We start from the raw sequence: 26,139 nt of genomic DNA, 5'->3' as shown, positions 1-26,139 counted from the left end.
CCTTTACAGTGTCACAAACGGGAATAAAGATTACATTTTCACCGATTGCAAAGATTCTGGAGATCTGGAAATCCCGATCTGGAGATCTGGTTCCCGTATTTCAGGCCTTTACAGTGTCACAAACGGGAATAAAGATTACATTTTCACCGATTGCAAAGATTCTGGAGATCTGGAAATCCCGATCTGGAGATCTGGTTCCCGTATTTCAGGCCTTTACAGTGTCACAAACGGGAATAAAGATTACATTTTCACCGATTGCAAAGATTCTGGAGATCTGGAAATCCCGATCTGGAGATCTGGTTCCCGTATTTCAGGCCTTTACAGTGTCACAAACGGGAATAAAGATTACATTTTCACCGATTGCAGAGATTCTGGATTCTGGAGATTCAGATCTGGAATGGACCGAGGAATTACAGGTTCGACAAGGAAGAAACGAAATGAGAGAGGGAACGGAGAAAGGAATTTGAGAATGGGCCGATCAAAGATTACGAAAGACGTTCAATTTGTGTGATCTTCATTCCCGTTTGTGACTCCGCATGAGGGGATGTTGTCTTGACTCTCAGTATAAAGGGACTTTAGTCTACGACTGGTTGTCCGCTCGTTGAGATCGTACGCTGAAAATGAGGGATGGATGGGAGGGGGGGCTGAAAAGGGGGGCCAGCGGTGCGCTGTCCCCGAAAATTGCGTTTTCAGTCGGAGAGTCTTGGGAAATTCGTCGTTGCCGTTCTTTCGAACGAAGGAACGTGTCTCTATTCCAAGGCTCTAAAATTGACCCGAATAATTCAATTTTTTACAAGAATGCACCCGTGCAATGTCTGTCTAAAATTTCTTTGATTTTTGCGTGAGATCGGAGGAAAAATCCGTGGTATTTTTAGTCAGAAATCGTTGTTTTACTACGAAGGAACGTAACTACATTTCAATGCCGCCAAATTCCCCCTCGCGAATTGCAATTACAGTAGGGGAGGGCATTTTGTCGTTTCCGATTGATTTCAGTCATTTCCGTTGCGCGAATCGTGTTCTATGTAAAACCTTGAATATGATAAATGTATTAAAATACCTAAATGCTCACCATGTTCACTGGTCTATTCAATCTAAGAATGCAAACATTGAGAACTTTCCTAACATTTCTCCAAAAAAAATATTTAATCGGGAGAAACGAGGTGACGTTTGAATGCTCATACGGCGTCGAAAGACAACATGGGCCTTTCAAGCCCCATTATTCGACGGCGCGAATATTCAAACGCGAGTTCGAATAATCGTGCCGAACATAGTGCGACCAGCATTAAACGCATATTAGCGCCTACAAGACTGCACGAATACTTCACGCATTGCACTAAATAGAGTGCAGTCAACGCGGCGCGGCGTGGAACGTATAAGCGCCTACAAGACTGGCTGGATACTTCACGCATTGCGCGTGCAGCACGGAGCGCGCTTCAATCGTTGAACATTCCTAGTTTGTCGGTGTCAGACCTACCGCCCGGGATGTACACAATATCCGACCAGTGTCAACCGCGAGCCTGCAATTCTAGGATCGGAGAATTGTGGAAATTTCTTTCCTGCTTTCTTTTATGTACCTTTTTAATCATTTAATATTCTTTTCCCCGCTCATAAGAAAGCAGTGCTCTACGCGAGTCAAATCGCGCATAACAATGGTTTTGGCAGGCGTTTTTCAATCGAGAATTGTGTGTTAAGGGACGTAGGTCAATGGTTGCAATTTTGTATATTTGGATTGTTGGTATTTAGTTGGACGTATTTCTATCAAACGGACCTAAGCGCCATAGGGTGAGGAAGATAGAGGGGGCGGAATCTTGCGTCCGGCTTATTCCGTCCTATACTTGCAATGGTTTTCCATGGCGTTTAGTTCCGTTTGACAGAACGCGCTATCCAGGATTCTAAATTCCTCAAATAAAGGAACTCAAATTGGCGCTTAGTTCCGTTTGATAGAAATACGCCCAATTGATAACTGCAGCGTCTTAGATCCTCATCATTCAGCGACTTACTATAGCGACTACTTAACCTAACTCGAGGTTTCAAGGAGCCACACAGTTTTCGCCGCTCGAATCGTATTTCACGTAGAATTTTGGCCGAAAAAAATGTATCAGAAATGCTTCAATTAATCTTTTGTCTAGTGGTTCATTATTTATTCCGGCCTCTATGCTCAATGACTTCCATTCGAAACTGACGCAGCCTTTATTTTCCATCACGCACGTTCAAGAATCCTGAGGCCACGTGTATATCCCGACCGCAAACGAAGGCTCACGTCGAGACGTGAACGTCACGTGCTCGCGCTGGAATCAATATAAAACGATGATTAAAATGCATGAGCCCGAAAAAAAAAAGCCAGCAGTGTATTCGCTCGCATTCCGAAATAAAACGAGGAAGAAAAATGGTCCTACCTGCCCTGTATTAACCCTGCCCCTATCGAATTTTTTGTCTTGCGGAGCGTGAAGTTGGAGGACTCTGCATTGTTGCAACGACTACGGGGATTCGATATCATTCTGCATTAAGGAACTAGTTTTTCTGGATCATCCATACCGAGACTCGAGCCGTCGTTTGTAGAGCACCTATTTTACTTAATCTCTACCATTTGATGGCGCGATTATTCTCACACGAGTTCAAATAATTGCGCCAAACACAATGCGGTCTGTTTGAAACGCATAGTAGCGCCTATAAACTCGTAGGAATACCTCACGCATTACTCTAAATCAGACTACCTTTATGTGTGTAAGACAATGCGAATCCATCTCTGATTGGTTCCTTTGCTTATTTCAGGCATTCACAGTGTCACAAATGGGAATAAAGATTACATGTTCACCAATTGCAAAGATTGTAAACTGGAATGGACCGGGTATGGGGGGGGGGGGGGTACGGCAAGGAACAAATCGACGGTGTAAGTCGGCATTCACATAACTCGGTTTGCGACGTCGCAGACTTCCTGTCATACTTTATTTTTTTAAACGGAAAACTACTCAACGGCAATTATTTAAAACTGCCGTGATTTTTCTACTTTGTGCCAAGAAAATTCTGCAGAAACTTAATGGTATGATGTCAATTTGTTCTCCTTTAAAAAAATAACATACAGGCGGAGATTTTCAGACACCGCAAATGAGATATGTGTTTGCCAACTTACACCGTCGAAATGGAATAAGAGAGGGAACGGAGATAGGAATTCGGGAATTGGATGATCAAAGATTACAAAACACATGCGATTTGCGTAATCTTTTTTCCCGTTTGTGACATCCATAAGCAGCGTTGACTCAGCTCTCTCTATAAAGGGACTCTAATCCATACAAGCATATATCTGCATAGGGGAACTGATGGCGCAATCGTCGTTCCTAAAATGAGCCAGAAGTAGCGGTTCCTTTTGTCATGGGAACGGAGTTCCCCATGATATTACAATCGTTCCGTTGCTATCGCTATGGGATTCCCTATGCCTCTGCGACCTTGAGCGTTTCGCCCAGTCTTCGATTTTTGGTTGATTTTCCGATGTATCAAAAACCGTTGTATTTTTTAGCCAATCATGTCTCTACGTCAAGTTGTGTTGATTTCTAAAATTCGCTTTCAGGGAGTTTTTTTCCACCTTGAGATGTCATGTCTGACTGGTAAATCTGCGCAGAACCACGAAGTTCCGATTTTGGGCAAATTCTTTTTTTTGGGAGGTTCCGATTGGTTATTTTTCGCCATCAGTTTTCTGTTCGTTGGTGCAAAAGATCGCCTACCTCGGTGCTCTTGAGAAGCCGCCATTATCCCACCTCAAATTTGAAAAATAGAAGTAAAGAAATAATTACCATCGTACAAGGTGGAAAATTGTTCTGGAGGACTCGTTACGGACAAAGAAGTCATAATCAGAGCTCGATTGATTGATTTAATTCATGGATACGCAAATATTGCCTTAGCTCAACTGCCGCGATCGGAATGCATGCTGGGATGAACCTCGAGACGCATTAAAACAGTGCGAACCATGGCTCCTACAGCAATGCGCTCAGCTCATTTCTAACAAAGCGTCAGGGTCTCTTGTGATTAGTCCCGCCCATTGCCCAAGTCTTTTGTATGCTATTTTTACTCTCTCACACGCCGATCTGTTATAGCCTAGTTGACTAAACCGCCTCATATTTTTGATTAGGTGCGGGCAAAAGGCGATCGGGAGTTCGATACCCGACGATGGGTGTTACTTTTTAATGGTTGTATTGAATGTTTTACACTAATCATCAAAAAATAATTAATACTAGATGATAAATGTACGAACATTTTCTCGTGAGTTAATATGTTAAACAAAAATACTGGAATATACCTCCTTCATATTATCAGCCACATGTTCCCCCAAATTAATGACGTTATTTTCTTTTTTCAATAAAGTTAATTTGCATTCAACGTTCGTAAGTTAAGCTAAAAGTACCTATTGATACAAATAGAAAGACATGAAAATAGTATGTCTAACATTTCAGTTGTTTTTTTTTTATTTATTTTTTGTTTTTTTGTTTTTTCAATAAAACAAATTGACTGGGACTAGAATCATTGTATCTCTGAAGACAAAAGCTAAGTTTTTTGATACTGAAATACTAATATATTCATCCTTTATATAATCAGGGAGATGTTGACCCAAATGTTGATGTATATTTTCTCTGTTCGCCCAAATTAATGATGGTATTTTCTTTTTTCAATAAAATTAATTTACATTCCACGTTCTTAAAGCAATATTTTCTCCAAAATTCAGCAAAAAATAACAATTTATACCTACGCAAAAAGTAAATAAATAAATAAATAAATAAATAAAGCAATGACATGAAAGTAGTATAGGTAGTACACATCTAACATTTCAGTTACATCTATTTGAATGAAAAAAATGGCAACTTAGGAAGCACATAGGTCACTTATGATGCGTATTTGGGCATATGCGTAGAGTAAAAATATCATACTTTACGCCGAAAAAACGAAACTGAAAGTTAAATGCGTTAACTTCCAAAAACCATACATAATCCAACGAAAATAAATAATTGGTAAATAACAGCTTTCTTGTATGCAAAGAAAAAAAATTAAAAATGTTAAAAAAGAGATGTCGACACAAATTTACATAGCCCCTTCAATTCTGAAGATACTACAAACGAACTGTACCTTAACATTTTCATATCCCAGAAGCAAAAGTTCCCATGACGAATATTGCTATCGCTAGCGATTGCAAAAACCAACTTGTTTCAAAATATAGTCTAATATTATAAATTGAGTATCCTTAGGGGATGTTCTTAAAATACGTAGCACTCTGGGTGGAGGAGGGCGTCATGTCATTTACATTTTTCGTTTTAAAGAATAGAGCCCTCGTCACAAGAGCGTTACGGGGGTGGAACGGGATAGAAAAATCCGACTTTTAGCCATACGTATTTAATGAATTAATTTTAATATTTAGTGAAGGGAGGTGCATGCTACATTGAAAAAACCTGTAATGTTACCGAAAAAGAAAAATGAGTAGTTTGCTAGACTAAAAGCCTTGTTATCGAAACTAGACATGGACAGCACAACTCGCTGAGGCAATCTCGGATTCAAAATGCAACTACTCTGATTCCTGTGTCGCTGGGAAAGTATCACGAACAGCTGAAGGCGATTTTTCCGGTACGCGCTCAATATTATCGTCTTTTCCATTGGCGTGGCGTGCTTTGCGATGTATCGATTTTTATGCCATTTAAACCTACGGTAAAGAATCGATTAATTAAGTGTTCGCTGCGAACACCCTGTTTATCGATCCTTTTCCATAGGTTTAAATGGCGTAACAATTGATACATCGCAAAGCACGCCTTGCCACTGGTCTTTTCGATCGTGGAAATAGCTTGAAAGAAAAAAATTCTTTCATAAAGTCTGGTAGCGTCTTTCGAAAATCTCCACGTTCGGATATCAGTGGCGTGGCGTTCTTTGCGATGCATCTATTGATCCGTCATTTAAACCCTTGGAAAAGGATCGATGAACAGGGTGTTCGCAACGAACACCTTAATAATCGATTCTTTGCCACGGCTTCAAGTAGGGAATCATCAAAAATCGATCATTCACTCCTCGCCACTGTCAGAGCTGTGACAGCATTGCTCAGCGCAACACATACAACGCGACGAGAGTAGATATCGTAACTTTGATGTTTACGTCGTCTACGCTGCCTTGCTAAGGAAGAATGCCGTATGAACACTCAAGAGTTGCCAAATTTCCCTCGATGAAACCTGTATTTTTGGCGCAATTTAAGCATGTTTTTCCTTGAAATTTTCAGATATTTTAGATTAAATTGCGAACGAAATTGTTTGCAAAATTTGGAAAATAATATTCATAATTTTCCCCGTAAATTCTGTTTTTATCGGAGGAAACGTGGCAACGTCTGAAGGCTTATACGGCGTTTTCTCTCAGCACGGCAGACCGGTGCTGCCGTGCTAAGGAAGAACGCCGTATGAGCCTTCAGACGTTGCCAAGTTTCCTTCGATAAAAACCGATTTTACTTGGAAAATTGTGAATATCTTCCCCCAAAAATTTAAGACAATTCTGTACGCAAATTAACCTAAAATATCTGAAAATTTCAAAGAAAAAGGTGCATGAATGTCCACAAAAATGCACGTTTTATGTAGGGAAATTTGGCAACTCTTGAGTGTTCATACGGCATTCTTCCTTAGCACGGTAGTGTGGAGGGGGGAAATTGCAGACGCAAATTCCACGCTACTCCGAAACCTCGCCTCGCGTATTGTATCCAGATTTGGCGCATTCCGCTCTGTCTGTCCTTCATCCAATTTCATCCGAGTTTACGAGGAGGTCTCGCCGGATCCAGCATCGAGGACTCGTTGCTACCCTGAAAGCGGCATTCGAACGTGTCAGTGGCGTGGCGTGAATTGCGATATATCGATTGTTATGCCATTTAAACCTATGAAAAAAGATCGATTATCAGGGTGTTCGCAGCGAACACCTTAGTAATCGATTCTTTACCATAGTTTCAAAGGGCGAGATATCGATAATCGATTATTCACGCCACGCCACTGGAACGTGTGCGTAATCGTGGTGGCGTGAAAAATTACACCGCATCATAAATATCCCCCCCCCCCATCGTTTTACCAGTGGAATCTCCCTCTCTGCACCTGAGCCCGATGCGACGTTGCCGTGTTGGGCAATCCGGACCGAAAGGACATGTCCTCATAAAGGTCCTTTTTTCACTTAAATCGGCCATAAACATTTAATGCGCAAAAAAGTTTCCACGTGGCAAATTTGACTTTTTATTATACCTTCCCTTTGAGACCTCGGTTCGGTTTTGAAGTTGTTTTGCATTACAAGGGTCGCATTTGAGTCCCATGGGTATTGAAGCATCGCGCCCATGATTTAGGACTCCATGCTCAGCTATATAATAATGTTCGGTCGCTCATCACGTCCAAGATCCTGGAATCCATGCTTATTTTAATTAGGTAAATTTTTTTCGAAAAATCGAAGTGAGCATAGCTCGCAAAATTGTGAGATGCAGGTATTCTTTGACAATACACGAGCATATGGTCCAAAAATTTATTATAACAATTTTTCTGAAATAAAGACGATAAAATGTGTTCTCAAAAAAAAAAAATTGTGCATTGCTTAGGTAAGGTTAGGTTAGGTTAGGTTAGGTTAGGTCAGGTCAGGTCAGGTTAGGTTAAGTTAGTTCAAGTTAGTTTAAATTAGATTAGATAAGCCAAGTATACGATTTTCTATCATGACGAACTTTAAAACTACGGGAGGTCTACCAGCTTTTGGACTCCATTCTCAAGCAAAGAAGTGAGAAGTTAAGCGATGAGCATGGAGTCCAAGATCTTGGACGAGATGAGCAGGCAAGTACAAGCGGGATCGTTATTCCTGCGAAAATAGTTTTCCGTAACCCGCCGTACATGACTCAGTTGACCACAGGAGATTACCCGGGCCCGAAGTCATGTTAGTGAAGAAAGCCTTTCCCCTCATTGATATCGCATCTTCTCCGACCGTATCTCTCACATCTTCGTTTCCCCTCATTGCAGCATGATGCATCAAATTGCGATTATCCGGAATATACGATCACATGCCTTATCTGATCGAATCCGTCGCCCACTTTTACTGATACGGAAGACAAGACTTGTCTCACTGGGTCAACAGTCTGTTAGTTTAATTTCATTTCGAAGAGGACAGAAGACCCATCGCTCTTGGTGCTCTGGCCCTGCATGATATCTAGGCGCCTAAGGCGCCATGCAAGCAAGGGGGGGGGGGGGGGGCAACCAGCCTTTGTGTTTGAGCTAATTGAAAATTACTTCGATTTTTTGTTTCTTTTTAATATTACTTTCTTTTTAAACAGTCAAAATATTCAAAACTTTTGTAACACAAGGCGTTTGTTATGGATCACTTCCTTTTATTACGTATTGTCTTGATTATGATACGAAATTAAAAAATATTAATCATGTTTCAATCGTGTTTAATCTTCATAGTATTTTCTTTCCTTTTATTTAATACTCGTCCCCCCCCCCCAAAAAAAAAGAAATATTTGATAAAAGGGCATAACTTGATAAGATAAAGAAACTGTAAATAATGCTTCAGTCGTTTGTGGATGAAATATTTTGCTCTTACGAAAGCTTTCGTGAATAGTACTAAATAATGCTATTGAAGATTTTTATTAAATTTAAATTAAATGTATTTTCTGTCTCAAACAATGAGTTTCTTCCAATAATGTGGTCAATTCAAAGAATAAATCAATCAGGAAGAAGAAAACTCTTAAATAGAGATGTAAGTTTTGTATCTTTGAAATTAAAATAATTTGTATCATCGGTAAAGGAGTAGAAATGAAACAGCATGCATTTAAAAAAAATCATAAGTCAACAGAAATGTAGAAACAAAGTATAACAAAAACACACCAATACCAACAAAATAAAAAAGTTTAAGCCCAAAACCTTTCAAAGCTATAGTCTGGCTCCATATGAGATTTCTATATTTCATTTGACCTAATTGTAAAACAATTTAATAAAAAGAAATACAATCTTCCACGCTATATTTGACACGCCTGTCCTTGAAGACTTATTGAAGAAATCTAAATCCTCAATATTAGTTAACTTTGGTAGAAAGCATCTCGCCAATTGTTAGGAACCAGGAGGAAATAATGAGAAAGCTAGAAAAAATTATTTTTTTCAGGGAGGACGGTGGGCCAAACGCCAAATATTCAACAATAAAATCGAGTAATACTGAGAAAGTTGAGAGGAGGGTGGCATATCTCTTGCCGAAAGAGCTAAGATGACCTTGATTAGCATTTGAAGCACCCAAAAGGAGGGAACTTCATAGGGGTTGGTACCCTATAGCTTATTTGACTTAAATATCTGACACGATTAACTGACTGTTTAAAAAAATAATGAAGATTTGGCAATTAAAAACAATACAACTATTCTCGCAAGATGGATTGCACATGAAAAATGTAAGACGCGATGGCGTGAGTCGTGAACTCGCAATGCCCCGCTCAAGTTTAAAGCAACATTACAAATAAGACAAACGGAAACAAACACAACATGGAAATAGAGGGAGGGAAAGGATGCGCGTTAACGACGGCGCAGAGATACAACTATTCGTACTTGAAGGACGTCCGTGCTGCGTCTGAAAAATTGAAGGCGCGATGACGCGAAGCGTGAGTTCTCAATGCTCTGCTATATGCTGCCAGTGAGGTGTCGCTCAGATTCGGGAGAAAAGTTAAAAAAAGAGGCCCGAACACATCTCTCCTACCTTCGGCTGTGTTATTCACGTAGTGCTTGAAGCACCATTACGAATGAGACAAACGGAAACAAACACAATATGGATGTGGAGGGAGGGAAAAGGTGCGCGTTTACGACGGCGCAGAGATACAACTATTCGTACTTGATGGACGTCCGTGCTGCATCTGAAAAATTGAAGGCGCGATGACGCGAAGCGTGAGTCCTCAATGCCCTGCTGTATGCTGCCAATGAGGTGTCGCTCCGATTCGGGAGAAAAGTTAAAAAAGAGGCCCGAATACGTCTTCCTTGTCGTCGGCTGTGTTGATACTCGTTATTTCTTATTTTTTCAAGTTCTTGTCTGATTATTTTTTAGGATGGATTTTTAGACCCACGTCTTAAGCTCGTGTAAATCGCAGCACTGACGCGGTCCTCATGGAAATAATGGTGCTTGGATGCTTCTAAAGGCTTTAATTTTTTATGTTTTCTTAAATTTTAGAAGTCTGTCGGTCACTTCAATACGTTTTCAATTTTACAATTTTTACTCAGTACGATTAATAAACTTTGAACCTGAAAATAGCGTAAACTTGTGCTGCTTTGCCAAAATTTTCTGAACCCTTCTCCACGAAGGGAATGCTCGTAGGAAACTCAAATCGTGGTAATTGTTACACAAGTTTTGTCAGTCAAGCAGGAGTGAATTTCAGGCTCTGGCAGTAAGCTCAGTGCTAGTTTTGATCAAAATAAGTAACGAATTCATGTAGTAGAAGACCCTATCCAAATTTTTCAGGTTTTTTCAATAAAAGTTCAGCATAGAATACTAGGGTATGAAGTTAGTCACATTGAAATTAAGAGCATAGAAGCATGAGCTATTACTGTTTCTACTTAGGAGGTCTAATTTCACCATTCCAATTTTTCTCCCAAGTTTTCGGTAATTTAAGAAGAATAATACAATTTCTCTTTCATCGCTTGTTTTCAAAAATACTCATCAAAAAACACTTAAATTATAATGATCTGCTTGAGAATTTCACCAAAAGTTTGAATAAAAAAGGAAACCACAGTATTATCCAGAATAAATTTTGGTGGCCTTTTCCCCATCTCTTGCCCCAATGGTGCCTTCTGGATGTTGCAAAGCAGGGACAATAGTTAACATAATCATTGTTTTTCAGTCCTATCAGTCCCTATTTATCGATTTAAATTAAGCTAGAGTTTCACAACTCGCCCATTCAAATTTTTAGTTGTGTAAAAAGTTAATATAAGGATGATCTGGTCAAGAAAAGGTATCGATGGTGATACTACGGAATCATATACCTCAGATTGCTATGTTGGAAATTTTCAGTAACATATCTATTATTTTTTTCAAGGATGACTGAATATCGGTATTCCACATAAGGATTAATTATTAATGGAGTTGTTGAATGTGTGAGAAATTTGCGATTTGATTATTGATTCTTACGTAAAAGTTTGCGAAAAACTTGATAGTGCCACTTATTTTCCCTGAAATCAACTACCAAGCTCAAAAAAAGCTCTCAACGTTGAGGACGTAATGAAGGGGATATCCCACGCTATCCTGGGAGTCCACCTCTACGTAAAGACAAACTCTCCATGCAAAGATAGGGAGCAAATATATTGACAGGGCTGCCACTTTACTTGGGGACTCTAAAACTGAAAGCACGGCAACCCTCAGGGTTGCCGTGCTTTCAGCATTTGCTTTGCAGCATTTTGCATTTGCTCCCTATCTTTGCATGGAGAGTTTGTCTTTACGTAGACGTGGACTCTCAGGATCATTACAGCCTCAACTTTGAGAGCGTTTTTGGAGCTTGGGAGTTGATTTCAGAGAAAATCAGTGGGACCATCGTGTTTCTCGCGAACTTTTACATAAGAATCAATAGTCAAATCGCAAATTCCTCACACATGCAACATCTCCATTAATCCATCTCCATGTTAGGCGTTAACATTTGTCACTAACTAAACTATCAAAAAAAAGACGGTTAAAATGCCAAAAATATCGGAAAAATAACGATCTTTAGGTGCTGTGCGGGCCGCGTTAAATTTTTTTTTCCAAATCCTTTTGGCTCTACCGCGTTTTTTTAGCACATGGAACCATTTTAAGACCGTGCAACATTTGATTTAAACAAGTAAGTCTCACCCTTTGGGGGAGGGGAGTGGTGGACAGATTTGACTGTTCTACCATGTAGTATTCTTGTAGTTTAGACACTAAAGCATTAAGAAGCGCCCATATTAGCTCAGTAAATTACATATTTTAGGAATAGTAGGCACTTAAAAATCACTGATCATAGAAAAAACACAGGTCTCCAAAAATGAAAAAAATCTGAACACGGCGGACTTTATGGTAGACTAGATAGTTGACAAGCTTCTATGTAATTTGTATTGCTGAGTTCAAAATTGACCCTAGTTTTTTTGCGTTGACCCATTATCTTTCCCACAAAATTAGGTTTTTCAAAAAAAATGGAGTTTTATTTCATGGGGAAATTCAATTTTGATTCAATTTTTTTGGGAAAACGGTGCATAATATTTAAAATCCAGGTCATTTTTGGATTCAGCAGCTAAAGTTACTTCAAATCAAACTTTAATGGGACCCATCCTTCATTGTAATATTTATTTAAAAAATAAAATAGGAGCGAAAATTTTGAGTTACAGCTAAAAAAAATCTAGTCATATGCTATTAATATTTGATAGCTTGGCCTTGGCTGTAGATGATCTACTGCAGGCGCCTAAGCACGAACCTAACTTTTATTTTCAAGGGATCCATTTCTCATTCAATCTGTCCACGTTGTGGCTCACTACACCTCTCAACACTATTACGGTCAGTGGCGTGGCGTGCTTTGTGATATATCGATTGATCTCCCATATAAACCTATGGAAAAGGATCGATAGCCAGGGTGTTTACACCTTAATAATCGATTCTTTACCATGGCTTCAAATGGAGAAATATCGATAATCGATTAATCACGCCTCGCCACCGATTGCGGTGTGGTGAAGAATGGGAAAAAGATATGGAACCGGAGGGAAGCCTCGAAGGCATACAGCTATCACCGACTGGCCCGACCGTGGAGACAACGATGAAAGTAGGGGAAAGAGGAAAAGAGCAAGAAAATAAACGTGGGATTCCCAATCGCTGATAAGTCGTGAATGTAGAGTCGGTGCGAGAGCTATTATTCTGTGGCCAGTATAGCGGTGCACTAAAGTGTATGGCGGATTACGGAAAACTATTTTTCGCAGGAATAACGATCCCGCTTGTATATCGAGGGTGATCATGGGGTCCAATATCTTGGACGCGATGCTACATAGTCGTCCCATGTTGGGAAAACGCCGTATAAACATTCAGATGCTGCCATATCTCCCGCTGAAAAACATTCATTTTTGAGGAATTATATGAATGCATTTCCTTTGAATTTTCGGATACTTTCGATTAAATTGCAAATAAAATCATCCGAAAAATTGGAGGAGAAACATTCTTAAATTTTCCTTAAAAGTTATATTTTATCAAGGAAAATTCGGCAACCCATAAAAGTTCACGCGGCGCACAATAAAACAAGCTTATCGAAGAAGTCGAACATGAAATTGTTGACTAGAACTGCACATTTTTATGTTTATCTCGTCACATTTTAAATTTTAAGGGATGCTCCCGGAAGAAAATTTCATGAAGACACCACTTTTAGAAGTTCAAAGTTTTGTATAAACGGAGTTATAAGCGTTAAAAATTCCCAAATTTTGTCCGACCTCTCCTATTGACTCGACTATTCACTCGATCCACTGTGCGGCGTTCCTCCTCAGCACGGCAAAATAGAGGTCAAGTGAGACAGGTTACCTTTTTTTACCACCGAAAGTAAATTGGTCGCCGGGAGGAATTTCAGAGGGAGAGAAAGCCTTTAGTAACCTTCTTCGGCGATGGGTGAAAACTCTTACTTTTTGGGACTCGACATTTCCTTGTGGACAGTTATGAGGCCGCAGCAAGCATCCTCTTTCCGTTGACTGTGGAGTACCTCTTAGTTGACTGTTGACCTACCCGCTGGTTGTCTGATGCGCTTCGGGTGGCGCAATATTTACCAAAATTCGACTTGTTTACCTAAGGAATTGCTCGGCCCGCCGCTCAACAGCTCACTAGTGGGTAGGTCAACAGTTAAATGTTGGAGTCCCGATGGTCGGAGCTTTCACCATTGTCAAGATACCAGTGGCGAATCTATTCTTGTCCCTGGGCAATGCTGTCATGACGCACAATGGATCAAGCACCAAAAAAAAAAAAAAAAATGTGAAGTTGATTTTACATTCTGGATGTAAAAAAAGTGTGCGAGAATTTATAAAATGCTGAATTACCCGCCACCGCTGTTAGTTTTACATCTTGGCAGTGCTAAAATTTCTCTGCAGTATTTCCTGTAGCTGGTAATTCATCATCGTATAAGTTCTCACACACTCTTTTTACGCGAGTTGATGAGAAAATGTTACAGGAGTTTAAATCACTACACAAGTTGTTGAGTATGTGAAATTTAAAAATGTTAAAAATTTTTAAATTCTACATGCTCTTTTTACACCCAAAATGTTGGATCACCTTCACTTTTTTTTTCAGTGAGTCAATTAGAGAGGTCAGACATACAATTTTTGACTAAAACTGCAAATTATGATGTTAGTTTCGTTTCATTTTAAATTTGAAGGCGGGCTTCTAGAAAAAAATGTCACGAGGAAACCAATGGAACCACTTTTAGAACCTCAAAGTTGTGTATAAACGGAGTTAAAAGAGTTTGAAGTTTCCTAATGTTGTCCGACCTCTCCTAGTGACTCGATCCACCGTGTGACATCTGTTCCCCACCTTTTTTGCGCCACTGCTCTACTATCTATCGCCAAAAATTCAAAGCTTTTGTTAGAGCAAATTTTGCAGAAATTGAACTTGAAGTTTAACTTTTACATTGAGTCTTATGCAGGAGCTAAACTTTAAGCCTCTTTTTCTCGGTTCGATCCCGATGTGGCTTGGTTCCTTTCTGTTGAACTCCGTCCAAATGAAGTCCAAATGTTATGAGTTTCACAGGCCCCTGAAATTTCCGGCAATATTGCGCGGAAATGTTCAGCGGCCTACAACTTTCTTACGTATCGGCACCCCTGCGACTGCCCTCCCACTATTTTCGACTCTTGTGACGCTCGAGTGCACGAAGATGAAACACTCACCGAATGTCAAGGTAGGACGTCCCACTCGATGGGCGTCACTCCACACACCTTTTGCGTGCACACACGGCGGCCTGACCCGAGCCGAGACGGAAATAACTCGTGAATTGCATCCTGAATAATTCATCGAATCATTCCGCCTTTGATCGACAGCAATCGTCGTCCGCGGCCGTCTCAGTTACGATGTTTAGGCATTGAATGCGTAATGCATGTATGAGCTTACATCTCCGTAAGCTCCCGATGAATAATTCACAAATTCGGCGCGATCCCGCACTCCAAGTCGCGGAGTGGTTGCCTTTGAAATTATTTCCAAACCGAAAGGGGTTTCGCAAACAAACGGTTGAATCAGATGCTACGTCGGATGGCTTGTCAATTATTCCCTCTCGGATTGGAATTCAGAATTTTATGCTAATTTTTCGCGAGGTAATGCTACCTTGCCCTTGCACTGTTCGAAATATCGAGGTGCAATTATTCCCTATGTGCATTCCGTTCCGGAGCCTACACCGGTACTTTCCGGCCGAAGTATCGCAAGCGTCATGGTGGCGTTTGAACATTTCCGCCGCTATTTAATTTTGTACGGAGAAATTGCTCCAAAAAGCTGTCCAAAAATTTCACTCAATTTTCTTTGTACATACATTAAGTCGCTTTCACAGCGCCGCCTCGCGCTCTGCGACGCCCAATCGCCATTGCCCCATATCCTCCCAGAGATCATCAGGCAATCGGCACCTCCTGATCTCCTCCTCCACCCCTTGTCGCCAACCTTTCATAGGACGTCCACGCCGTCGCCTTTCGGAAGGAACCCAATCGAAAACCTGCTTGGGCAACCGATCGTCTGCCGTCCTTCGCACATGTCCAATGTCCATTCCAGACCAACAGCTTGGACCTGATATCGTGCACGATGTCCTTCTCCACACCCATTATCTCGCGCACCTTTCCGTTGCGGATACACTCTCTTCTCGATATCTCAGCAGACCTCCGCCGAAAGTCCATCTCAGTTGCCCTTATAAGCATGTCTTCAGTTCAAGTTTCTTTGTGCCACTGATAAAATTCCGCAAAATTTTCAAACGGATTCAACCAGCATTTTCTCTATAAGAAAATAAAATATCATAAAAGAAAATAAAAATATGAAACGTCGCATGGCGCTTGTGATACTTTGACCGGAAGGGGACTTTATGGGTCTCTTGCCAACTTCAGCGACAGCAAAAAAAAAGAGTTGTCGGTAATAGAGCACGCTTATGACTTAGTTTTTGCGTGAATTTACTCATTTTTGCGAAATAACGCTCATTAAGAACTTTCTTGGACATCTTGGTTATACATTTTGGAATCTGAAGGATGCAGTGACATTTTTCGTTTCCAAAGATTTGGCTGTACTTTATACTGAGAGTCAAGACAATGTGAATCCATTTCTGATTGGTTCCCGTATTTTAGGCCTTCACAGCGTCACAAACGGGAACAAAGATTACATTTTCACCGATTGCAAAGATTATAATCTGGAATGGACCAGGGAATTACGGGTTCGGCAAGGAACAAACGGAATGAGAGAAGGAACGGAGAAAGGGATCTGAGAATGGGCCAATCAAAGATTACAAAAAACGTTCAATTTCTGTAATCTTTATTCCCGTCTGTGACTCCATGAGGGGGTGCTGTCTCGACTCTTAGTATAAAGGGACTCTACTCTAGTCCAGACCAACGAGCGTTCAACAAGCAAGGACCTGTTGATCGAGAATAATTTGATGGAAACTGTCGTCGTCGGAACTTAAATTTTGCCTCGCCCGATCACGATGCTCCTACGGGAAGTGCAGGGTCCCCGTAATATATCGTCTCGGAGAGGATGGAACTGGGTCTTGTCCAGCGGCGAGGCGTGAACGACCAATTATCGATATTTCCCCATTCGGAGCTATGGTAAATAATCGATTATTAAGGTGTTCGTTTCGGACACCCTCTTAATCGATAGTTTTCCATGGGTTTAAACGGCAGATCAATCGATATTTCGCAAAGGACGGTCTCGTCGAACGGAATTAATGCAATCCTGGCCCCGGAAGCGGGAACGCACTTCATCGATTGCCCCCTGTTTGTCCTCGTTGATTGAATGCGCGGTTGGGTGCGACCACCCCCCCCCCCGGCCCTTTCGACGTCGGCGTCGCATCCGCCGAGAAAAACGGACGTCGGCGCCGCTAGACGCTCACGAGCTGCACACGGCGATCTGGCTGTCCATCGTCGCACGATGGATCGACGGTCGGACAAAATTTGGAAACTTTAAACGCGTATAACTCCGTTTATACGAAATTTTGAGGCTCTAAAAGTGGTTCCATCGGTTTTCTCGTGAAATTTTCTTCTAGAGGCACCCCTGAAAATATAAAATATGACGAAATAAACATCAAACTTTGCAGTTTTAGTCGACATTTTCATGTCCGACCTCTCTTATTGACTCGATCCACTGTGCGTCGCGGGCGCCAAGTTTGTCGCCGACGCCTGATTTGCTTGCCCTGTAGGCTGATTATTGAAATCGATGGACGAAGCGGTACACGAAGATGACCAACTGAGAATAAAGCGATCCTATTGGTTGGAGCGGATTGTTGCAATGGACAAAGGAGCTAGGTGATAGATGAACCAACGGCAACCCACGAGGGACCCTACAGTTGGATCGCATTCAGCAAAAAGGAACCAGCGTGATTACAGTGTTTTCAAAATCGTGCAAATTCTTCTTTTGTTTTGAAAATACCAAATATTTGCACAGGATTAAAATTGACACCATTATTTCCCTTTAAAATTAACAATCTTTTGATGAGATGCAAAAACTATTTGCTATTTTGGGATATGTTTTAGATAATAATAAAGAGGCAACACTTTAACAACACTGTAATTGCGCTGGTTCCTTTTTGCTAAATGCGATCCAGTCAGTCCATTACTTTCTCCCTTAGTCTATAACCACCACCCGTTTCAACCAATAGGATCGCTCCATACTTCCTATTTCCTCTTTGTCTATCGATTTCAATAATTAGCCCGCTGAAGGAGGTCAGTGGCGTAGCGTGCTTTGCGATATATCGATTTATCTGTCTTTAAACCTATAAAAAAAGATCGACGAACAAGGTGTTATTACGATTTTAGTGTTGAATGTTAGGTCATTGAGATTGATGGACAAAGTAATAGACAAAGAAGACGAAAGGGATATGAAGGGATCCTATTCGTGGAAGTGGGTGGTCACATTGGGCAAAGGAGGTAGGTAATTGACTACCTAACGGCAGCCCACGAGAGACCCTACAGTTCGTCCATAATTGTCTCCCTTAGTCTATAGAAACCACACATTTTATATAACCAATATGATCGCTTTATTATCCTTTTGTCCTCTTTGTTTAGGGTTTTATCTATCAATTTCAACAATCAACCCGCAGGTGGTGGACGGTTTAGACCCGTCCGTGACTCTGAATTTCTTTTAATGCTTGTGGGGGTTTTTTCTTCTTTTTTTTTGAAGAAAGTTTTATACTGCTATTTTCCTTCTTAAGAGTTCAATTCGATCATTTTAATGCGCCCATCGCATTCCACGTAGAATTTCGATCAGGAAATATGAACGTATTCATGCTAAATGGAACTATGTATGCAAGTGGAAAGATGGGGTGTGCTCTTTCAGGCTGAATAAGAAACAATGTGAAAGTGGATATAGTTCCCCTTTGAAGAAATGGAAAAGTGAGATTTGACATTAAATCGAAAGAAACTAAGCGCTAACTCGTGAGCCGTGGGCATGTAACAAGAGCCTTGTGGACAGGGCTCATGAGTTAAAGCCGGTCAAGAACGACAAGAGAGACGGTTTCGCTACCGCTGACGTCACTGGCGCTTTTAAATTCCCATTCATTCTTATGGCCCTCGACTAACGACCACACCCGATCGTTCCACTTGCACATACTTCCATTTAGCATCAATATGTTCATATATGGACGTATTTCTACCAAACAGACCTATGTACAAGTGAGAAATATGGGGTACGCTCGTTAGTTCTCTTTGCGTAAGAGTGAATGGGAATAATAAAGCGCCAGTGACGTCAGTGGCAATGATCGATCGCGGGCGCGAGGAGAGATCGTCGTCGGGGCGCTTTAACTCATGAGCCCTGTCCACAACGCTCTCTTGCCATGCCCGCGGCTCATGAGTTCCGCATTCAGTTGCCACATAGGTCTCTTTGATAGAATGTAATATCCCGCTTTTCCAATGGACCACTAGACAAGGTACGAATTTACGCAATCTGATACATGTTTCTTAACCAGTATTTCACGTAAAACACGATTCGCACAACGAAAATTACTGAAATCAACTCCTAACGAAGATATTTACGTTTTTATTTCACATTGGTTACGAGGATTTTGAACTGCCCGCTCACAAGAGACTCAATGCTCTACGTGAGTCAAATCGTGCACTACGACGGTTTCAGCAGCTTCTCAATCGAGCAATATTCATTTCCCACCATGTGTTGTTCAAACTATAAGCAATTTGCTATAACTGAGCCAAAGCTTCAAGATCGATGTTGCCAGATTTTTATGTCGCAAAGACTGTCATGATAACGTTTAGCGCGCGATGTGAATCACGTAGAGCATTGAGTTTTCACGAGCGGATGGTTTGAATTCACGCATCAAGAATCATTAAATATCTTCGAAAGGAGTTGATTTCGGTAATTTTTGTTGTGCGCATCGTGTTCTACGTAAAATTTTGGTTAAGAAACATGTATTAGAATGCTGAAATTCGTACCTTGTCTAGTGGTCCATTCTTCAAAAGGAACCACGCCCTCTTTTACATTGCTTCTAGGCAGCTTCGACGAGCACACCCCATATTTCTCACCTCCACATAGGTCTGTTTGGTAGAAATACGTCCATATACTATGGCCTTGGTCATTGAATTAATTAAATCAATTTCTAAAAACACTCTCTTCTGGATTTAAATCCACTGAAGACCGACGTTTGAGCCCCTTTTAATCGGTGGCGAAGCGTGAGTGGTCGATTATCGATATTTCCCCATTTGAAGCTACGTTGAAGAATCGATAATGAAAGGGTTCGTTGCGAACACCTTACGAGTATGCAGAATTTCGGCTCTTCTTATTCGCCCATTGTATTTAAAATTTTAACAATTTTAATTTCCATCATCTTTTGAAGCACTAATGGACCACTAGACAGGGTACGAATTTCAGCATTCTGATACAGGTTTCTCAACCAAAATTTCACGTAGAACACGATGCGCACAACAAAAACTACCGAAATCAACTCCTTACGAAGAAATTAAATGATTCTTGATGCGTGAATTCTTGCCACCCGCTCATGAAAACTCAATGCTATATACGTGATGCACATCGCGCGCTAAACGTCATCATGACTGTCTCTGCGATATACAAATCTGGCAACCTCAATCTTGACGCTTTGGCTCAGTTATAGCAAATTGCTTATAGTTTGAACAACACATGGTGGGAAATGAACGTTTGCTCGACTGAGAGGCTCGCTGAAACCGTTGTGGTGCGCGATTTGACTTACGTAGAGCTTTGAGTTTCTTGTGAGCGGGCCTTTCAAATTCCTCATAACCAATGTGAAATAAAAACGTTAATATCTTTCCTAGGAGTTGATTTCAGTAATTTTCGTTGCGCAAATCGTGTTCCGCGTGAAATTCTGGTTCGGAAACATGTATTAGAATGCTTAAATTTGTACCTTGTCTAGTGGTCCATTGTATGAGCTCAAGGAAAAATCATAAAAACTACAGCCTTTGCACAAAAAGTAATTTAATCCATACGCCATACAGAAGAATAAGCAATTTAATACAAGGAATCATTAAAAAAATACAAAGTCTCAAATTACTAAAAATAAAGTACGTACAATGAGAATTTAAATACTCAGAATTACAATTCCATCGGAAGTAGCATCAATGTTTCATCTGATTTTAGTTTACTGTTGAATTTTGATACAGTCACACATCGCGCATTGACGGTGAAACTGTCAGAACGCGTTTTTCCGTTCTCACCGCGGGGGAACATAATTTATTATTACTTTTTTATTTATTTATTTATTCATTTTTGTCATAACTTATTTTTTTAGAGAAAAAAATACTCAAGTCTCATTTTTTATAAACTCCCGCATAGCCATTAGATGCTTCAGTGCCGAATAAATTTGGCATTCTACTACTATTACTTCTTATACTACTACTACCACCACTACCACCACCACCACCACCACCACGACTAATATTAGTACTACTATCACTACTACTACTTCTTCTACTACTACTACCACTACTACTACTACTACTACTACTACTACTACTACTACTACTACTGCTATTTATCAATTGTTTTTTAAATTTAATTGTATTTTTTTGTAGTTTTAATTTTACGTATGTATTTTTTGTCGATCCGTTTTTTTTTTCAAATTCTCTTATATATTTTATTTCATTTAAGTTTTATTTTGTATTTATTTTTCATCGTTTTATTCGACATCGCTGAAAAGAGGGTTGGGTCTAATAAATGCAACGTTATGGAAACAGTCTCGTTCAAGCGCCTCTCAAACTTCTGAAATGTTTCAGTCTTGGTTACCCAGATTTTTACTAGAATTGAAGGACCTGCCGAATCTCATTAATTTGCTCATCGTCCTCCTACGCCAACCCTTCCCACGTGGTTTTGGAGTCCCATCAGAGTTTGTGCTCCCGTCGCTCACTCCGCCATCGCTCATATTTCCGTCGCTCAATCCGCCATCGCTCACGTAGCCGTCGCTCATATTTCCGTCGCTCACTCCGCCTTCGCTCACTTCGCTTCTGCTCCTGGAAGTGAGCCCACCCTTGGGAGGAGATCTGCGCCTGGGAGGAGACCCACCCTTGGGAGGAGAGCCACCCTTGGGAGGAGACCCGCGCTTGGAAGCAGACCCACCCTTGGATGGCGTTTCACCCCTAAAACCACCATACTCTTGTCTCAGGTCTCTAGGAACCCAAAAACCCATAGTGGCTTCGTTCCCTTGTTTCCCACCGCGATTTTCATCCATTCCGTCAGGAAAAGTAATCGGCACCTCTCTGTCCATCGTGGCGACTGAGAGCACTTTCCTTTGAGGTCCTTGCGCCGTAGGCCACGGGTACTCAAAGTTCTTCCCGTGTAGTTGGAAGCGTGATGACTGGAGTTCTTTGGCGAGATTTGATGGGATAGGCTGAAAAACTGGACAACTTTCCGTCACCGTATTGTCGTTAACGGCTTTGACTACGGCTCTGGCCAGGTAGCCGAAGTAGTGCTCAGAGTTGCAATAAATATCTGGAGGGAAGAGTTCAGTATTATTCACGGAAAAAAGGGACTAAAAGACACCGCGCATTGGATCAAGTCAATGGGAGAGTTCGGACAATATTTTGAAACTTTAAGAGCTTATAATGCCATGTATACACATTTTTGAGGTTCAAAAGTGTTTAAGTGTTACGTAAAAATCCATTCTGAAAGCACTTCTTGAAATTTAGAATGTAACAAAATAAATATCAAAATTTGCAGTTTTAGTCAACACGTTCATAAAATCCATTCTGAAAGCACTTCTTGAAATTTAGAATGTAACAAAATAAATATCAAAATTTGCAGTTTTAGTCAACACGTTCATGTCCGAACTCTCTGATTAACTCGATCTACTGTGCGCTGGAACCCTGATCGAGCGATGAGGCTTCAAATATGATTTTAAAATATCTTTGAAAACAAGCGAAATGTTTCTTTTAAATGTGAGAATACTACAATTACTTCAAAAACGACTTTTAAAGGTGCAAGAAAATAAGCGGACCGCGTTGAGAAGGAAGAAGCCCAAGCCGCATCAGCTATGGCCAAATTTAACCGAGCAATTTAATTTTTCACAATGATAACGGTTAGCCGGATTTTGTGGTGCAAATTTCAGTGAATTTTCTGCATAGTACGAGGCAAATGCCTTAACATTTTCAAAGGAATCCTCACATTCTCTCGTAAAAAATTAAATCCCCCAGTTAAATTTGACATTAACTGATGTTGTCTGGTTCCTTTCTGCTAAACGCAGTCCATTTGGATCGTATTTTGCAAAGAAGTACCAAAAGCATTCCAATGTTGCCAGGATTGTGCAACAAAAACACGGATAACACGCAAACAATTAAATTTACAAAGTTAATTTTCATCTTAAATTAACAAGTTGGAGAAGTGTTGCTGGGTCCACACCATTTCGCGGGGAAATCAAAACCAAGACGTTCCAAAAATTATAATTAGAGTAAAAAATATTTCATATTATAATTTAATCGTTTTATAGTTTATTTGTAGTGAAGATAAAACTTATTTAGACGATCAGTTTATACCTGCAAGATAAAACAATCTTAGCGACATTGGAATGCTCACGGTTCATTTTTGCAAAATGCAATCCATTTGTAGCCTTGGCCATTTTCATTTTAAAGGTGCAAGGAAATAAGGGGACCGTTTTGATCAGGAAAAAGCCAACCTACATTATCAGCTATTGACTGTAACTGAGCAATTTAAATTTTCACATGACAACGGTTATCCGAATTTTGTGGTGCGAATTTCAGTGAATTTTCTGCATAACACGGAGCAAATTTCGTTAAATGTTCGAAGGAATTGGCACAAATGTTCTCTTGTAAAAATTAAAAAAATCGCCCACTCAAATTCAGCAACAGCTGATGTGGCTTGGCTGCTTCCTGCTTAACGCGGTGCGCCTATTTTATTGCGCACGTTTAACGTTAGAGCTAGAGAATAAGAAGAAGAGAAAGGGAGGGGGAGCTGCTTATAACCTGGTTACACGATCAAATTCCCGTCAAATTCCGATCAAAATGATGACCAAGATGGCGGTCGAGATTGATGGGTAAAATTAATTAAAACAGCTTGATGCTTGAAATAAGCATGAAATGAGCACGGTTGTGTGGAAATCAGATGAAGGATGAGCCCCACAGCTCCATCATCTACCATCAAATTTTTGCAGGCCGCAGAAATTTGATGGTAGATGGTGCGCACCAGTCACCATTTGATCGGGATTTGACGGGAATTTGATCGTGTAACCAGGCCATTACTGAACAATCATGAATACAGCCTTTAGTGCTAAAAAAACTTACCGTCGTAAGGCACCTCGGTGTTTCTGAGAGCATTGGCGAGAATTTTGACCTCGTTCGGTTTTGTGATGTAACGCTGTTCTACGGTGCAAAGCTCCTCATTGCTGAAGATCTGGTCATTCTTTTTCACATTCGAGACCGTCACCGTAGCTCTCAGATTCCCAGGAAGACAAGACAGGTGAAGTAATTGGTTCGCTTCCAAGACAAGGAACGAGCCGATATCTGATCCGCAGTACTTTTTTGACTCTTTATCCTCGGCAGTGATTCGCGCTCCTTTAGGCATAGGGATCCTCCTGCACAGTGCCGGTGTCGGTGCCGGTGCCGATTTGCTGGCGCTGGCCTCTGCCTCTGGTCGGAAGGATTCACTCAAAGAGAGGAGCCCCGCCAGGAGTCTGATGACCAGGAATATGGTCATCTCGACGTCCGCAGATCAGACGGTAGTCAGTGGTTCTGCTGACTCTGCGGAAAACGGGTCTGTTTCATGCACGGAAAAAAAATCTCGGTGTATTTACTAAGAAAATGGTGAAATTACCAAGAATTCAGAGTTCTATTTGATCCCAGTTTTTTCTTGGTAAAATTACCATTTATGGAATTGGTAATTCTACCGAGAAATCTCGGTAAAATATTGAACTTTCTCGGTAATTTTACTGGACCCCGGTAAAAACGCCAATATTTTTTATCGACTGTGGTAGAATTACCGAGATGAAATGGCAAAGTTACCGGGAATTGATTACCAATAAAAGTGGTATTCTTACCCGAGAAAAACAGTAAAAATGCCGATTTTTAGGTAAGCTTACCAGTCTGTCTTGATAAAATAACCAATAATTGGTAAAAAAAAAAAGTGGAATAGTAAAGGTACCAACGGACCGTGGTAAAAACACGGATAATTTTTTTTCAGTGGTGCGGAAAACGGGTCTGTTTCATCAAAGTAATATTTGAACCGCGTTAAGGTGAATCTTCAGCTGTAGTTCCGAAAAAATTCACCACGTCGCGCTGCTAAAATCCGACTCCGAAATCGGTGATTATTTAAATATCACAATAGATATTTTAAATTCTAAGACTCATAAGTTCTAGCAGCATATGTCTGGAATCCTTAGAAACAAACGCGAGCTTTGAAAGTGTAATAATAAAAGCTATAACTTGATCCCAGTTTCTCTCACGGGATATCCGTAAATGGGAGAGAGACGGCTCACGGTGGGAGCGAGATATCTGCAGCTGCTGAGAGCGATCAATTGCGATTGGTTGCATCAAGGTCATCATGCTTAACCCTACTTTTTTCTGGGATTAAGTTTCAGACCTTCAGAAATTACTTTTCATGTCATTTTTAGTGTCAACAGGAAGAAGAATGTGATGGCTAGAGCCTATGACTCTTCGATTTAAACAGAAGTTCCTTTAACTTTCATAAAAGCTCAAGGACTCACGTGGAGCTGTACGGACTCTAATAGCGTGGACCAAAAAATCAAAACACAGCGGTGGCGCCCCCTGCGCGGAGAAATTTCTCGCTTCACGGAGCTTGTTGCGTTTTATTTTGTGCGGATTTATTGTTTTGCAAACTTCAGCGAATTTTCTGCACAGTGCGAAGTAGATAGTTTAAAGCTTTCAAAGGAATTCACATAGACGTTTTCTTGCAAGCAATTTAAATTACCCCGTCAAATTTGGCAACAAGTGATGTGGCTTAGTTCCTTTCTGTTAAACGCGGTCAATTTAAAAGGTTGCTTTTGCTTTGCCATCGCAAGTAGCATTTTTCAACAGAAAATCGTGATACTTTGAAATCAGGTTGCGATTATCCTCGATCTTGTCGTAAGTTTAACTCCATGAAATCGCGTTCGATAAAATCGAAATTTTATTTCCGTATCTCACGGTTTTTTCCTCGGCAATATTGTGACCTTAGTAACCTATCAATCCTGTCAGTAGTCAATCAGTATTACTGTATCGTTAATCATCATTTCTGTTTTGTTGATTTTTAACGCATGAATGGGTTTTCAATCAGGTTTTAAGTTCATTATCTTAATATTTAATTTGAAAAATAGAATGAAATTGTGAATCAACCACTGTACTAATTGCGAGGGGCGTTGGTTCATTTGAAAGGTGTTGTTCTCAATGCTTCGGGAAAACTATAAATTATTTTCTGGGGTTCGTCCCCGATTTTTAAATCCCTAAAAACTCATAAATTGGATGAGGGGAAGTGGGGGTTTTTTGTTTTTTGTTTTTCGGAAAAGTTTTGTTGCTA

General features: G+C 40.5%; 2 protein-coding genes across 5 annotated transcripts in view; one reads left to right on the top strand and one right to left on the bottom strand.

Annotated features, from left to right (window-relative positions):
* Positions 1–26,139, top strand: part of LOC109039076 (5-hydroxytryptamine receptor) — a 657,585-nt gene that overhangs the window by 257,266 nt on the left and 374,180 nt on the right. The gene's annotated exons all lie outside the window — the stretch shown is intronic.
* LOC140225437 (uncharacterized) lies at positions 21,392–24,324 on the bottom strand. The gene is made up of 2 exons (XM_072304366.1): positions 23,913–24,324; positions 21,392–22,107 (listed from the first exon to the last, which is right to left on the bottom strand). The coding sequence occupies exons 1-2, from the start codon at positions 24,322–24,324 to the stop codon at positions 21,392–21,394; spliced, it is 1,128 nt and encodes a 375-aa protein (XP_072160467.1).

This window comes from Bemisia tabaci, chromosome 9, assembly GCF_918797505.1.
Source record: "Bemisia tabaci chromosome 9, PGI_BMITA_v3".
NCBI classification, from domain to species: Eukaryota; Metazoa; Arthropoda; class Insecta; order Hemiptera; family Aleyrodidae; genus Bemisia; species Bemisia tabaci.
The sequence above is the reverse complement of the archived record's forward strand: the minus strand, read 5'-3'. Positions and strand labels throughout refer to the sequence as shown.

What these genes read in the sequence shown, in the direction of transcription:
- LOC140225437 (XM_072304366.1), bottom strand. Translation starts at nt 24,324, where the DNA reads ATGACCATATTCCTGGTCATCAGACTCCTGGCGGGGCTCCTCTCTTTG. An exon ending in CACCGAGGTGCCTTACGACG is followed by an intron (nt 22,108 to 23,912) that starts GTAAGTTTTTTT and finishes TCTTCCCTCCAG; the next exon opens with ATATTTATTGCAACTCTGAG.